The sequence below is a fragment of the Pan troglodytes genome, chromosome 8, assembly GCF_028858775.2.
Source record: "Pan troglodytes isolate AG18354 chromosome 8, NHGRI_mPanTro3-v2.0_pri, whole genome shotgun sequence".
In the NCBI taxonomy this organism is placed as follows: Eukaryota; Metazoa; Chordata; class Mammalia; order Primates; family Hominidae; genus Pan; species Pan troglodytes.
The window spans coordinates 35,933,859-35,947,674 of record NC_072406.2 but is presented as its reverse complement, the minus strand read 5'-3'; the positions used below and the strand labels follow the sequence as shown (position 1 = coordinate 35,947,674).

General features: G+C 36.3%; 1 protein-coding gene across 11 annotated transcripts in view; it reads right to left on the bottom strand.

Moving 5' to 3' along the window:
* Positions 1-13,816, bottom strand: part of ARMC3 (armadillo repeat containing 3) — a 110,239-nt gene that overhangs the window by 79,002 nt on the left and 17,421 nt on the right. For 7 of the 11 annotated variants that reach the window (XM_016962367.3, XM_054659373.2, XM_063817570.1 and 4 more), the window contains 3 exon segments: positions 13,052-13,169; positions 3,381-3,506; positions 172-240 (listed from right to left, as the gene is read on the bottom strand). In XM_016962367.3, coding sequence (XP_016817856.1) covers positions 172-240; positions 3,381-3,506; positions 13,052-13,169 — 313 coding nt within the window. 11 annotated transcript variants of the gene reach the window in all.

The window sequence follows — 13,816 nt, the reverse complement described above, 5'->3', positions numbered from 1 at the left end:
AAATTGTATCTTGCTTAAAGCTCACCTCTTTTATAAACTCAAAATTGAGCTGTGGTTTGAGAGATTTTAATAACACTTTACAATATTTCATGAATGATTTTCAATATATAGTTTAATCAAGTGTAAAAAACCAGTTCCATTTTTTAAAACAGATATAGAATGCAAAGTTACCTTCTGGAGCAAGCTGGGCAATGACAGAATTCATGACATCTAACTCCCTTAACAATTTTTTAACGTCATCTACAAAGGAAGAAACAGAATATTGATGTTTATTAATAATAATAATAGGCCGGGTGTGGTGGCTCATGCCTGTAATCCCAGCACTTTGAAAGGCCGAGGCGGGTGAATCACTTGAGGTCAGGAGTTCGAGACCAGCCTGGCCAACATGGCGAAACCCCTACCCTACTAAAAATAACAAAAATTAGCCAGGTATGGTGGCTTGTATCTGTAATCCCAGCTACTTGAGAGGCTGAGGCAGGAGAATCGCTTGAACCTGGGAGGCAGAGGTTGCAGTGAGCTGAGATCACGCCACTGTACTCTAGCTTGGGCAACAGAGTGAGACCCTGTCTCGAAATAATAATAATGATAATGGTAGTATCTACTGAACAGTCCCTTATGAGACAGGTAATATTATTATCTCATTTTACGGATAAGGAAATTGAGGCTCAAAACCACAAAGCAAGTGGTGGGGCAGGTTTCATGCCTAGGTAGGGCCAACCCCACACATTCTCTAGCCTGCCTATATTCCTCGATCATGAGCTGTACTTCCTTCTAAGACACTAGAAACAATCATAAAAGTGCAAAGTGTGCCTAGAACACATATCAGAAGAGTTGAGTCACTGTGCCCTGTGTTTATTTATTATGTAATAGTAATCTTTGTGTGTATGTTGCTGGGAGGGTATTTTTAAATTCTGATTTTAATAAATCTTGTACAGAATGCAAGTAAGATTACCCAGCCTATTTTAATTAATACATCTTGATTGCTTACGTTCAATTTGATTATTAGAAATGCCAAAAATGCTTAAAAATAAGTATATTGACTGTTTTAAAGTACATTTTTATACTATTTTTGTCAGCCTAATTAAAGCTAGACAGGTATGCCTGTGTGCAGGGCTCTAACCTCAGTTCCACTACTAACCACCTGCATGATTTTGGGCAAATAAACTAATGCTTTGAGATATATATCCTACTTTTAAAATAAAGAGTTGCATAAGACATATTACAAAGGTTTGTGTGTGTGTTTTTGTTTTGAGACAGGGTTTCGCTCTGTCACCCAGGCTGGGGTGCAGTGGTGTGGTCATGGCTCACTGCAGCCTCAATCTCCTGAGCTCAAGCAATCCTCCCACCTCAGCCTCCCAAAGTACTGGGATTATAGGCGTGAGCCACCATGCCTGGCCACAAAATATTTTTGTTTCTCAAATTCAGTGGTACGTAAGTAGAATAAAACATAAGAAATAAAAAAATCTTCCCTTTTTTGGTTACAATTTTCCTTTTTTTGTTTTTGGTTAAACATTCATTATGATACTAACATAGAATTGTTACACAGATAATCCTTGTGATAAATTTAGGAAGGCCCATAATTCAATTGAGTACTGCCTTATTTAACTTCTGTATGCCTCTGTTACCTCAGATGTAAAGGGAATAATAATAGTACCTACCTCACAGGGCTGTTAGATAGGATTAAATGATTTAATGTATCAATAGCACTTAGCACAGTGCCTGGCCCCTTGTCAGTGTATGTAAGTGTTAACTAGTATTACCATAGTCTAAGTTGGTGGGACATGCACTCCGCCATGACTGTCCTCATCCTGTTGCCATCTCCGGAAACACTCCCAGGCCCCTGCCTTACAGCACAACTACCATCAGAGCTCTCAAAGTCACTGCCTTCCACTGACCCCTCGCACAGGGCCCCATCTGCTTCCAGCACTGCAGCTGCCCGCAAGTGCAGTCTCTGTAGCTGAGGCTGAAATGGCACAGACGCCACACAAAACCGCCCTTCCACGTCTCTCCCCACCTTCCACTCATAACTGTCCCTGAACACACTCATACCACAATCCCTGCTGGCCAAGGAATAAGGAGGCCTCACTGTCATCACACGGGGTCCAGGGAAAATGGCGGGGGGCGGATGGGCAGGAAGACTAGGAAAGAATCCGTGCTTGTGTTTTGCTGAGATTATCATAAGATGGGGAAAGTATAATGATTTTAGCCATGTACCACGATAGGCATGTGTTTATTCAGAGCAGCCTAAGTTTTATGTTAGAATTTAGTCTCCACTAAGAGTGTCATTTAAAATGTATTATGAGTTACAGTGTTTTTGGTGGCTGACTCAAAAACTACCATTAGAAAATGACAAGGAAAATATATCCTGTTCATAAGTCAGAGACTGCGTTTATTGGCATGGTGTTCAAACTGATATTCTAATGGACATAATAGCATCTTCTAACTAATATTATACCATCATATTATATGATACTAATATGTTATTTAATATATAATTACATATTAATATATTATACTAATATATTAATATATTGATATTAATTGTATGTTGATATTAATCACATATTAATGTTAATCATGTACACATGATTAATATTACATAATATATTCATTATATATTATATATTAATATAATAATATGACATATATGGTTCCAAACAAGTAATAGGTCTGATTTAAGGAGTAAATGCACTTTCTAAAATTTATTCTTTTGAGACAGTCTCACTCTGTCACCCAGGCTGGAGTGCAGTGGCGCAATCTCAGCTCCCTGCAACCTCCACCTCCCGAGTTCAAGCGATTCTCCTGCCTCAGCCTCCCAAGTAGGTGGGATTACAAGCCCCCGCCACTATTCCTGGCTACTTTTTGTGTTTTTAGTAGAGACGGGGTTTCACCATGTTGGCCAGGCTAGTCTTGAACTCCTGACCTCAAGTGATCCGCTTACCTTGGTAAACGCACATTTAAATTTATCTTTTGCAAAATATAGTTTGCAGTTTCAAAAAAAGAGTTTATCAAAACTCTTTAGGCTTTGTTCACTATGAAATATATATGAAATGTAAGATACATATAGGCAGGCAAATTACATTACACTAACTCAAGAAAAATAATTTTAAGAGAAAGTGATTGCTCTCTCAGCTTGTAGGACTACAGCACCAATTCTGAGAGGAGTTTTTGCATGGATGTGCTTGCACATATTTTCCTATTTTAAAATTATCCCTTAAAATGTGAAATCACACATTTGCTGCATTATACTGATAAAATGTTTTTGTGAACATGAAAGTCAGTTTAAATAAAATTGAAACAAATTCCTTAATGTTAAATTTAAAAGAATGATAATGCATTAACATGGGATTATTTGATTATTTTTAGAAGTTGATACTTACTATTAGAAGCCAGGATTCCAAATATCATAGTAGCATTTCTTCTTACAATTTTGTCTTCATGGGTGAGTAGCTTAGTTAAAGGTTCCACAGCTCCAAGTTCAAGGAGGGTTGTTTTATTTTCCTCACCTGACATCACACGTAAAACAAAACCACACATGGATATTATCGATCTCATCAGCATTCTGCCTTGTGCCATTCCAATTTCTTATTTGCCATTTGCCTTTCACATTACTCTTGGCTTCCGTTCATATTTCCCTCAGAATAAACTTCAAGGACACGCATCCCAGACATTTCCTCCTCTCCCTTCCCCTGTTCACAAAGCTGGCTTCATCTTGTCTTCAGTTCTGAGCTCACACTGCACCTCCTTGGAGCAGTCCCCCGCAATCACCCTATCTAATTCTGTCACCACATCCAAGTCTGTCTTACCCCTCTTTATCCTGCTGTATTTTTGTCATATCACTTAACAACCTCTGTGTTTTGCTTGCCTACTCCACGATAACTCTCCATAAGGACAGATGCCCTTTCTGCCCTATTTTCTCATACCCTTGGGTGCCTAGGACAGTGCCGGTCATGTAACAGACACTCAACAAATACTTCCTTGCATAATTAATTAGTTCTAGCCCTTTTTTGTGGATTTGTTAGAATTGTCTATAGATGTCATCACATTAATTTTATGTGCCAAAGCGACTGAGCTAAGGGATGCACAAATAACTACTAAAACGTTTCTGGGTGTGTCTGCAAGGGTGTTCCTGGAAGAGATTAGCATTTGAATCTCTAAACTGAGTAAAGATGTGAGCTCACCAATGTGAGTGGGCAATATCCAATCTGTTGAGGGCTTGAGTAACAGAGGGTGTAAAAAGGAAAAATCCTCTCTCTTTTTGAGCTGGGACATCCATCTTCTCTTGCCCTGGGACATCAGAGCTCCTATTCTCAGGCCTTGGAACTCTAGGACTTTACAGCAGCTTTGGTTCTCTGGCCTTAGGACGCAGACTGAATTACACCCCTGGCTCTCCTTATTCTCCAGCTTGCACATGGTATTGTCGTGGGACTTCTCAGCCTCCACAATCATGTGAGTCAATTCCCATTACAAATCTTTTCATATATATCTACATTTGTCCTATTGGTTCTCTTTCTCTAGAGAATCCTGACTAATACAATGCAAAAGATAACTGTAATAATAGAGAAAACAAATTGAGGAGGGGTGTTTATGGGAACTCTACTTCCCATTTTTCTTTTCTTTTTTCTTTTTTTTTTTCTTGAGACAGGGTCTTGCTCTGTCACTCAGGCTGGGGTGCAGTGGTGTGATCATGACTCTCTGCAGTCTCGACCTCCTTGGCTCAAGCGATTCTCTCACCTCAGTCTTCTGAGTAGCTGGGACTACAGGCAACCACCAACATGCCTAGCTAATTTTTTTTTTTTTTTCGAATTTTTTTGTAGAGATGGGGTCTCACTATGTTTCCCAGGCTGGTCTCAAACTCCTGGGCTCAAGTGATCCTCCTGCCTCAGCCTCCCAAAGTGCTGGAATTACAGGCTCCACAAGACACTGTGCCTGGCCTCATTTTTCTATAAACATAACATTGCTTACAGAAAAAAAGTCTAGAAAATTTTTTTAAAAGATATTCTACAAATTGTGAGAAAAATTCTGCAAATATATGTCTGATACAGAAGTAAAGGATGTATATCCAGAATATATAATTTCTAAAACTGAATAAGAAAACAACCAAATTTTAAAATATATGGGAACAAATGATTTGAACAGATACATCACCAAAGAGGATATACAATGACAATAAAGTACATTTTTCTCCCCATCATTAGTCATTAGGGAAATGCAAATTAAAACCTCAATGAGATACCACTTCACACCCACAAGGATTGCTGTAATCAAAAAGATGGACAGCATCAAGTGCCAGCTAGTGTAGAGAGAAACTGGAACCCTCATAAATTGCTGGTGAGAATATAAAACAGTACAAATCACTTTGGAAAATGGTTTGGCAGTTTCTTAAAATGTTGATGTACACCTACCATATGACCCAGGCAAACTGTGGTAAATCCATATAATGGTAGCAATAAAAAGAAATGCTACAATATGAATTAATCTCAAAATAATTAGGGTGAGTGAACAGAGCCAGATTATGTCATCTTCTATAAATCAAATAGAGATAGTTCTATCCCTTTTTCTAATCTGTGAGAAAGTTTTTAACTACAAATTTTCTGGATGCCTTCTATTTCTTTTTCTTGCCTGATTGCATTGGCTAGAATCTCCCATACAATGTTGAATAAAGGTGATGATAGCAGACATCCTTCTCTTGCTTCTGATCTTAGGGGAAAAGCATTCAGTTTTTTACCATTAAGTGTGTTGTAAGCCATAGGTTTTTTTTGTAGATATCTTTTATTAGGGAGAGAAAGTTTATATCTATTCCTACTTTGCAGACATATTTTATCAGGAGTGGATGTCAGATTTTGCCAAAAAGGTTGTTTTGCATGTATTAAGATGATCATATGGTTTTTCTTTTTTCTTTTAAAAAAATATTTTTTTTTCTTATTGCTGCTGTAATAACAAATCTAGTGGTTTAACAACACAAATTTATTATCTTATGGTTTGGAAGTCAGAAGTCTGATATATATCTCAGTAGGTGAAATTCAAAATGTTGGCAGGGCTATCTGTGCTCCTTGGGAGCTAAACCCAATGGCAGAATCCATTTCCTTTTCTTTTCCAGGTAGCATTCCTTGGCTAGTGAGCCCCTTTCATCTTCAAAGCCAGAAATCACGCCCTTCTGACCTCTGTGTCCACCATCATGTCTTCTCCAATTCTGACTCTCTTGCCTTCTTTTTTCACCAGTAAGGGCCTTTGTGATTGTGTTGGCCCAACCTAGATAATCCAAGGTAATCTCCTCATCTCAAAGTCAGTTGGTTAGCAACCTTAATTCTATCAGCATTCTTATTTATCCCTTGTCATGTAACATACTATTTTCATAGCTTCCAGGGATTCTGATGTAGATATTTTGGGGTTATTTTTCTACCTACCACACATGGTAAAATACCTTGATTAATTTTCAGTTATTAAACCAACCTTGCAATCTGGGAATAAGTCATTTAGTCATGATATGTTTGCTTTTTTTATACATTGTTGAATTTAATTTGCTAACTTTTGTTTAGAATTTTTACATCTATGTTAATAAGGCATACTGACTTGCAGATTTCTTTCTTTCTTGCCTTTTGCTGTTTGGGCCTTTATACAGTAGTGGTGGCTTCACAGAATGAATAGGGAAGTATGCCATCCTTTTCAATTTTCTGAAAGTATTTGTGTGTAATTGGTATTATTTCTTCCTTAAAGGTTTGGTAGAATTCACCAGTAAAACCATCTGGACCTGGAGTTTTGTTTGTGAGAAAGTTTTTAACTACAAATTTCAGTTTTTGTAATATAGAGCTATTCAAGCTGTCTTTTTTTAGTGAGCTTGGAAATTTATGTCTTGAAATAAACTTGTCCACTTAATCTAAGTTGTAGAATTTATTGGTATTAATTTATTCATAATATTCCTCTTATCCTGTTAATATCTGTAGGATCTCTAGTGATGTCCCTTCTCCCACTCCTGATATGGATAATTTGTCTTCTCTCTTATTTTGTCTATCAATCCATCTCGAGGTTTATCATTTTTATTGATCTCAAAAAGCAGCTTTTCATTTTTATGGCTCATCAATTTTTTTTGTTTTCTATTTCATTGATTTATACTGAGATATCTATTATATCCTTATTATTACTAACTTTTGGTTTAATTTGTTTTTTGTTTGTTTTTTGTTTTTGTTTTGAGACGGAGTCTCACTCTGTTGCCAGGCTGGAGTGCAGTGGCATGATCTCAGTTCACTGCAACCTCCACCTCCCTGGTTCAAGAGATTCCCCTGCCTCAGCTTCCCAAGCAGCTGGGACTACAGACACATGCCACCACACCTAATTTTCTGTATTTTGGTAGAGACAGGGTTTCACCATGTTGGCTAGTATGGTCTCAATCTCCTGACCTCATGATCTGCCCACCTCAGCCTCTCAAAGTTCTGAGATTACAGGTGTGAGCCACTGTGCCCAGCCTTGTTCTTCTTTTTCTAGTTTCTTAAGATAGAAGCTGAGATTACTGGTTTGAGACTTTCCTTGTTTTCCAGTATAGGCATTTAGTGCAATAAACTTCTCTCTAAATACTTTGAGTGGCACTTTTGCTGTGTTTTAATTTTCAATTTTGATTTTTGTTTTGATTTCTTCTTTGATTCATGAGTCATTTAAAAGTATGTTATTTATTTTCTAACTACTTAACAATTACCCAGAGTTTTCTGCATTATTGATTTCTAATTTAATTCCATGGTGGTATGAAAATACATTTTGTGTTACTGGAATCACTTAAAATTTATTGAGGCTTATTTTATGGCCTAGAATATGATCTATTTGGATAAATGTTCTGTATCCACTTGAAAAAAAAATGTGTACTCTACTGCTCTTAAAGTGTTCTATAAATATTAATTAGGTTAAATTCATTGATATTGTCAAATCCTTTATATCCTTTTATATTTTCTGTCTACTTGTTCTTTTATTTATTGAGAGGAGTATTTAAATCTCCAGCTTTAATTGTGGATATCTATTTCTCCTTGCATTATTAGCTTCGTGTATTTTGAAGATCTCATATTTGGTACACAACTGTTTAAGATTTTTCGGCCAGGCGCACTGGCTCATGCCTGTAATCCCAGCACTTTGGGAGGCCGAGACAGGTGGATCACGAGGTCAGGAGATTGAGACCATCCTGGCTAACACGGTGAAACCCTGTCTCTACTAAAAATACAAAAAATTAGCTGGGTGTAGTGGCGGGCGCCTGTAGTCCCAGCTACTTGGGAGGCTGAGGCAGGAGAATGGCGTGAAGCCGGAAGGCGGAGCTTGCAGTGAGCCGAGATTGCGCCACTGCACTCCATCCTGGGTGACAGAGCAAGACTCTGTCTCAAAAAAAAAAAAATTTTTTTTTCACAGTCTTTTGATTAACTGATCCCTTTATCATTATAAAATGACCTTCTTTATCTCTGGTACTACTCTTTTCTCTGTTTACTTTTATAATATTAATATTTCTGTTACTAATGCTTGGGCTTTCTTTTGATTCATGCTAGCATGACATATCTGTTGTCATCCTTTTGCGTTATTTTTGTCTTTATATTCTAAATGCACTTCTTGAAGGTGGCATGTGGTTTACTCTTGCTTTTTATCCAATATATCAATTTCTCCCTGATAATCAAGGTATTTAGGACATTTATATTTAATTTGATTTTTGATATGGTTAGATTTAAATCCGCCATCTCGTTGTTTTTTATATGCCCCATTATTCCATGTTTTCTTTTTTCTTCATATTCAGCCTTCTTTTCTATGTATTCTGTGAATATTACTGATTCCATTTTATTTCTTTCATTGGCTTATTTAATATTATCCTTTATTTTGTTATTTTAGTGGTTGCATTAGGGTTGCAGTATACATCTTTAACTTAACACAGTCTACTTTGAAGTGGTATTATGCCACTTCACATATGAGATCCTAACAATAGTATACTTCCATTTTTTCCCTTTCTATGTTGGGGCTGTTGTTGCCATATATTTTATTTATACATATGTTTCAAATTGCACAATATATGATTATTTTTGTTTAATAAATTTGCTTTTGAAGTGATTCAAATAACAAAACATATATGTTGCCATTTCTAGCACTCTGTATTCTTTTTTGTAGATCCATATTTCCATCTAGTGTTATTTTCCTTCTGCCTAAAAGGCCTCTTTTTATTATAAGTAGTAGTGTAGATCTGCTGGAAATAAATTATTTTAGCTTTTTATATTTGGGGAAAAAAACGTTATTTCACCTACATTTTTGAAAGATCTTTTTTCTGGATATGTAATTCTGTGTTGAAAGTTTTTATTTTTCTTTTATTCTTTAAAGATTGTTGCTCTACAGACTTCTCACTTGCATAATTTCTGATGATAAATCATCCTTATTTATAATTTGTTATTATCTACTGTCATCCTTATCTTTATTTGAATGTAACATGTTTTTACTGATTCTGGCTTCTTTTAAGATTTTCTCTTTATCACTGATTTTAAGCAATTTGATTATAATGTACTATGGCATGGCTTATTTCATATTCTTTGCACTTGAGTTTTGACAAACTTTTTGGATCCATGGACTTAGAGTTTTCATCAGATTTAGGGAAAGTTTGGCCATTATTTCTTCAAATGCTTTTTCTGTCCCTGTCTCCCTTTTTCAGAGACTCCAATTACACATATATTGGACACTTGAATTTTTCTCATACCTCATTGAATCTCTGTTCATCTTTTTAAAATCTCTTTTCACTGTCCTTCATTTTGGACAGGTTGTGTTACTATGTATTTAAGTTCATTAATCTTTTCTTCTGCAATGTCCAAACTGCATTAATCAAAGCCTATGTGTTTTTCATTTCAGACATTGAAGTTTTCATCTCTAGAAGTTGTATTTGGATCTGTCTTATAGCTTCCATGTTTTCACTTTCTAAACATATAGAATACAGTTGTAATTAATCTTTTAATGTCTTTTCCTGCTAATTCTAACATCTAGGTCAATTTGATTTACTCATTGATATATATCTTATTATGCATTTTTTCTGCTTTTTTTCATGCCTGGTAATTTTTTTATTGGATGCAAGATATTGTGAATTTTACCTTCTTGGGCAATGGATATTTCTGTATTCTTAAGATTTTTTTCAGGGACAAATTAAGTTACTTGGAAACAACTTGATCCTTTCAAATCTTGCTTTTAATATTTACTAGGTGGTACTAGAACAGGGCACAATCTAGGACTAATTATTTCTCATACTGAGGCAAGACTCCTCTGTGTATTCTACACAATGCTCCATGAATTCTGAAGTTTCTGCCTGGCTGATGGAAACAGGCATTACTCCTAGCCGTATGTGAGCACCAGGCACTGTTACCCCAATCCTTTGGGTGCCTCTTGTCCCAACTATTACCCTCACATGTACATGCTGTTCACTACTCTTCTAAATACAAGAATGAGACCCTTTACAGACCTCCTGAGTTCTCCTTCTGTGAAACTCATTCCTCTCCTTTGCTCTGTCCTGGAAACTCTGAATACCTTTATTTCTCTGGACTTTCAGGTTTGTCTTCTTAACTCAGAGAATCCACCAGGTTACCTTTTCCAGTGCTATGGCCAAAAAGCTCTCTAAAGTCAAAAATCTGAGGCAATCATAGGGTTTACTTCCCTTGTTTCCCATCTCTCAGTGGTCACTGCCCTTTATTGTCTGATGTTGATGGTCTTGTCAACTGTTATTTCATATATCTGGTTTATTTTCTTCATTGTTTCCGCCAATAGAGTAAGTCTACTCTACTTTCACATATTGGGTCTGTTTCATTCTTTGTTACAGGCAGTAGAGTGGTCCGTCATGGCCAGAAGCCAAAGTCCTATCATTTTTTTTTTAATTTTAGAAAATACTACTAGTATAAAACATCAGACTTAAAATTATTTCTGTATTGATTTCACATGAAATACATGCCTATTTCTTCATGTCATGCAAAAAGAGATAACACATAATTAGATACACGTGACAGCCAGATGATGTATAATGACTCTGTAAGACTGAATGGGATTCATGCTGCCATAGATGCACAATCCAATATCTCCCTGAAATTTGACCCAGGATTCTACACCATCCACTCAAAAAGATATAGTAACTTCCAGAAACACTCTGGTTTACATCTGGATTCCCAATGATGACCTGAGTGACAAAGCAAGGTGAGTATTGTACCCTTTGCTAATTGAATGATTTGTTGTTCTCTCATTCAGTTTCCAACACAATATGTCAAGTATCATTTATTTAAAACAAAATTGTCCCGATCTTAGTTTGAAATGGTTTATTAAAAAAAACCAGTTTAGTTACACTAAACTCTCAATTAAATTAATATTCTCAATTAAAATGTCGTGCAACATAATAAAAGTCTAATCTTATCATTTGTAATAATATGAAGACTAAAATATAGGCATCTTGTATGTTTTTAAATCCTCTATGAATAAACCTTTCAGTAGAACCTGATGTGTAATATTTATAATTTTTAAATAAGTTTTATGTTTTACAACAATGTTTTACAGAAAAGTTACAAAGACAGTACAAAGACTTTGCACATACCTCAGACCCAGTTTCCCCTATTATTAACATTTGATATTAGTATGGTACATTTTTTACAGTTAGTGAACTAATATGAAGACACTGTTATTAACGAAAGTACTTAGTTATTCGGATTTCCTTAGTTTTAACCTAATATCTTCTTTCTGTCCCAAGATCCTATGTCATTACTCATAATGCCTCCATTATGTGAATTTCTCAAACTTGCTTGTTGTAGATAGCCATGACAGTTTTGAGGAGCATTGGCTAGGTATTTTGTACCTGAAGCGGGATTTGTCTGATTTTAAAAATCATTATTAGACTGGGGTTATAGATTTTTAAGAAAAATGACACAGAAATAAAGTGTCATTTTCATCACATCATATCAAGAACACCTAATATTGATAGGACTTATCACAGTTGGTGGGTTTTTTTGTTTGTTTGTTTTTTGGTTGGTTGGTTTTTTGAGACAGGGTCTCTCTCTGCTGCCCAGGCTGGAGTGCAGTGGCACAATCTCAGCTCACTGCAACCTCTGCCTCCCAGGGTCAAGCAGTCCTCCCACCTCAGCCTCCCAAGTAGCTGGGACTGCAGACATGTGCCATCATACCTGGCTAATGTTTCTATTTTTTGTAGGGGTGGGGTTTTGCCATGTTGCCAAGGCTGGTCTTGAACTCCTGGGCTCAAGTGATCCTCCCACCTCAGCCTCCCGAGTAGCTGGGACTAAAAGCATGCACCACTACACATGGCTAGTTTTTGTATATATATATTTTTTATATAGAGATGGGGCTTTGCCACATTGCCAAGGCTGGTCTCAAACTCCTGGGCTCAAGTGATCCACCCACCTTGGCCTCCCGAAGTGCTGAGATTACAGGCATTAGCCACCACGCCCAGACGTGTGGTGTTGATTTTGATCACCTAGCTGCGGTAGTGTTTGTCAGGTTTATCCATTGTAAGCTTATTTTCCCCATTTCTACATTGTACTCTTTGGAAATAAGTCACTCTGTACCTCTCCCACTCAAAGAGTCGGAAGTTATATTTCACCTCCTTGAAGCCAAGAGTGTCTACATAAACTATTAGGAATTCTTCTGCATAGGAGATTTGTCTCGTCTCTTCCATTTATTCACCCATTTTATTTATATCAGTATGGACTCATGGATACTTATTTTCCACTTGGATGATAAGCCAATACTGCTTTACTTTGTTGTTCTAATTGTTCCAGCCTTGACTATTGGGAGTTCTTTTAGCTTCTGTGACATTTAAAATTTCTAAAACTACAATGAAACTTTCAGAATGACTGTTCTACCCAGTGACTAAATTACTCCTTAAGATTAAGCTAGGAACTCAGGAAGACAGATTGCTCTTAGTTAATGCATTAAATAATATCCTGGTTGTCTGAAATAATTCATCCGACAGCAAGTAAGTTAAAGACTAGGAAGAAAAGTGCCCAAGAGGTAGTAAATATTTTAAGAAATTAATGAAACAGAAAGATAAACTGAAAAAAATCCAAACCTTTTAAAGCAAATTTATAAATGGCTTCACATGCTTTAGCCAAAATTTCCTCTTCTGGAGAATTAAGCATTAACACCACAGTTGCTGCTTTTTTGCTTTCAATAATTAATGGGTCAAACTGAAAGGCAGAAAGAAAACTATCAGTTTCACATATGAGCTTTAAAAATCACATTAAAAATGAATGGGTCTTAAAACTTAGAGAAAATGTAATCTTGCAAAAAGGATGTGGTCACTGCCCAATAAGTGCACTGCAAAGTTTTTCATTAAAAATACATCAACCGCTAGAGAAACAATTGTCAGCATTGGAATGCCTGGGGTATGGTGGGAAGAGCAAAATGTTTTGGAATCTGACAGGTCTAGTTTCTCAATTTAGCCATGTGGAATCAAATGAATTATGCTCCTAGAATGTCAATTTCTTTTTCTGTTTGATGAGGATAATAGTACCTATCTCAAAGAAGCAAGGAAAGGAGTAGAGGCCATGTATGTAAAGCACTTAGCACGTCATCTGGCACATGACAGATGTTTATCAAATGATATAAATGCTTACTCAATATACAAAATCCTTGAATACCTGTATATATTTTATTCCATGACCATCTCAATAATCAATACTTGCTTTCCAACCACTAGACTCTAGAAAAGCAGGAATTACATATGTAAAACAATAAAAAAAGCAGTAGAAAAGAGCATATAACAAAATGTAAAATTGAATAAAACCTGGAACAGGGGAAATGATAATATAGTCTAAAGAAAAGTATAGGACTC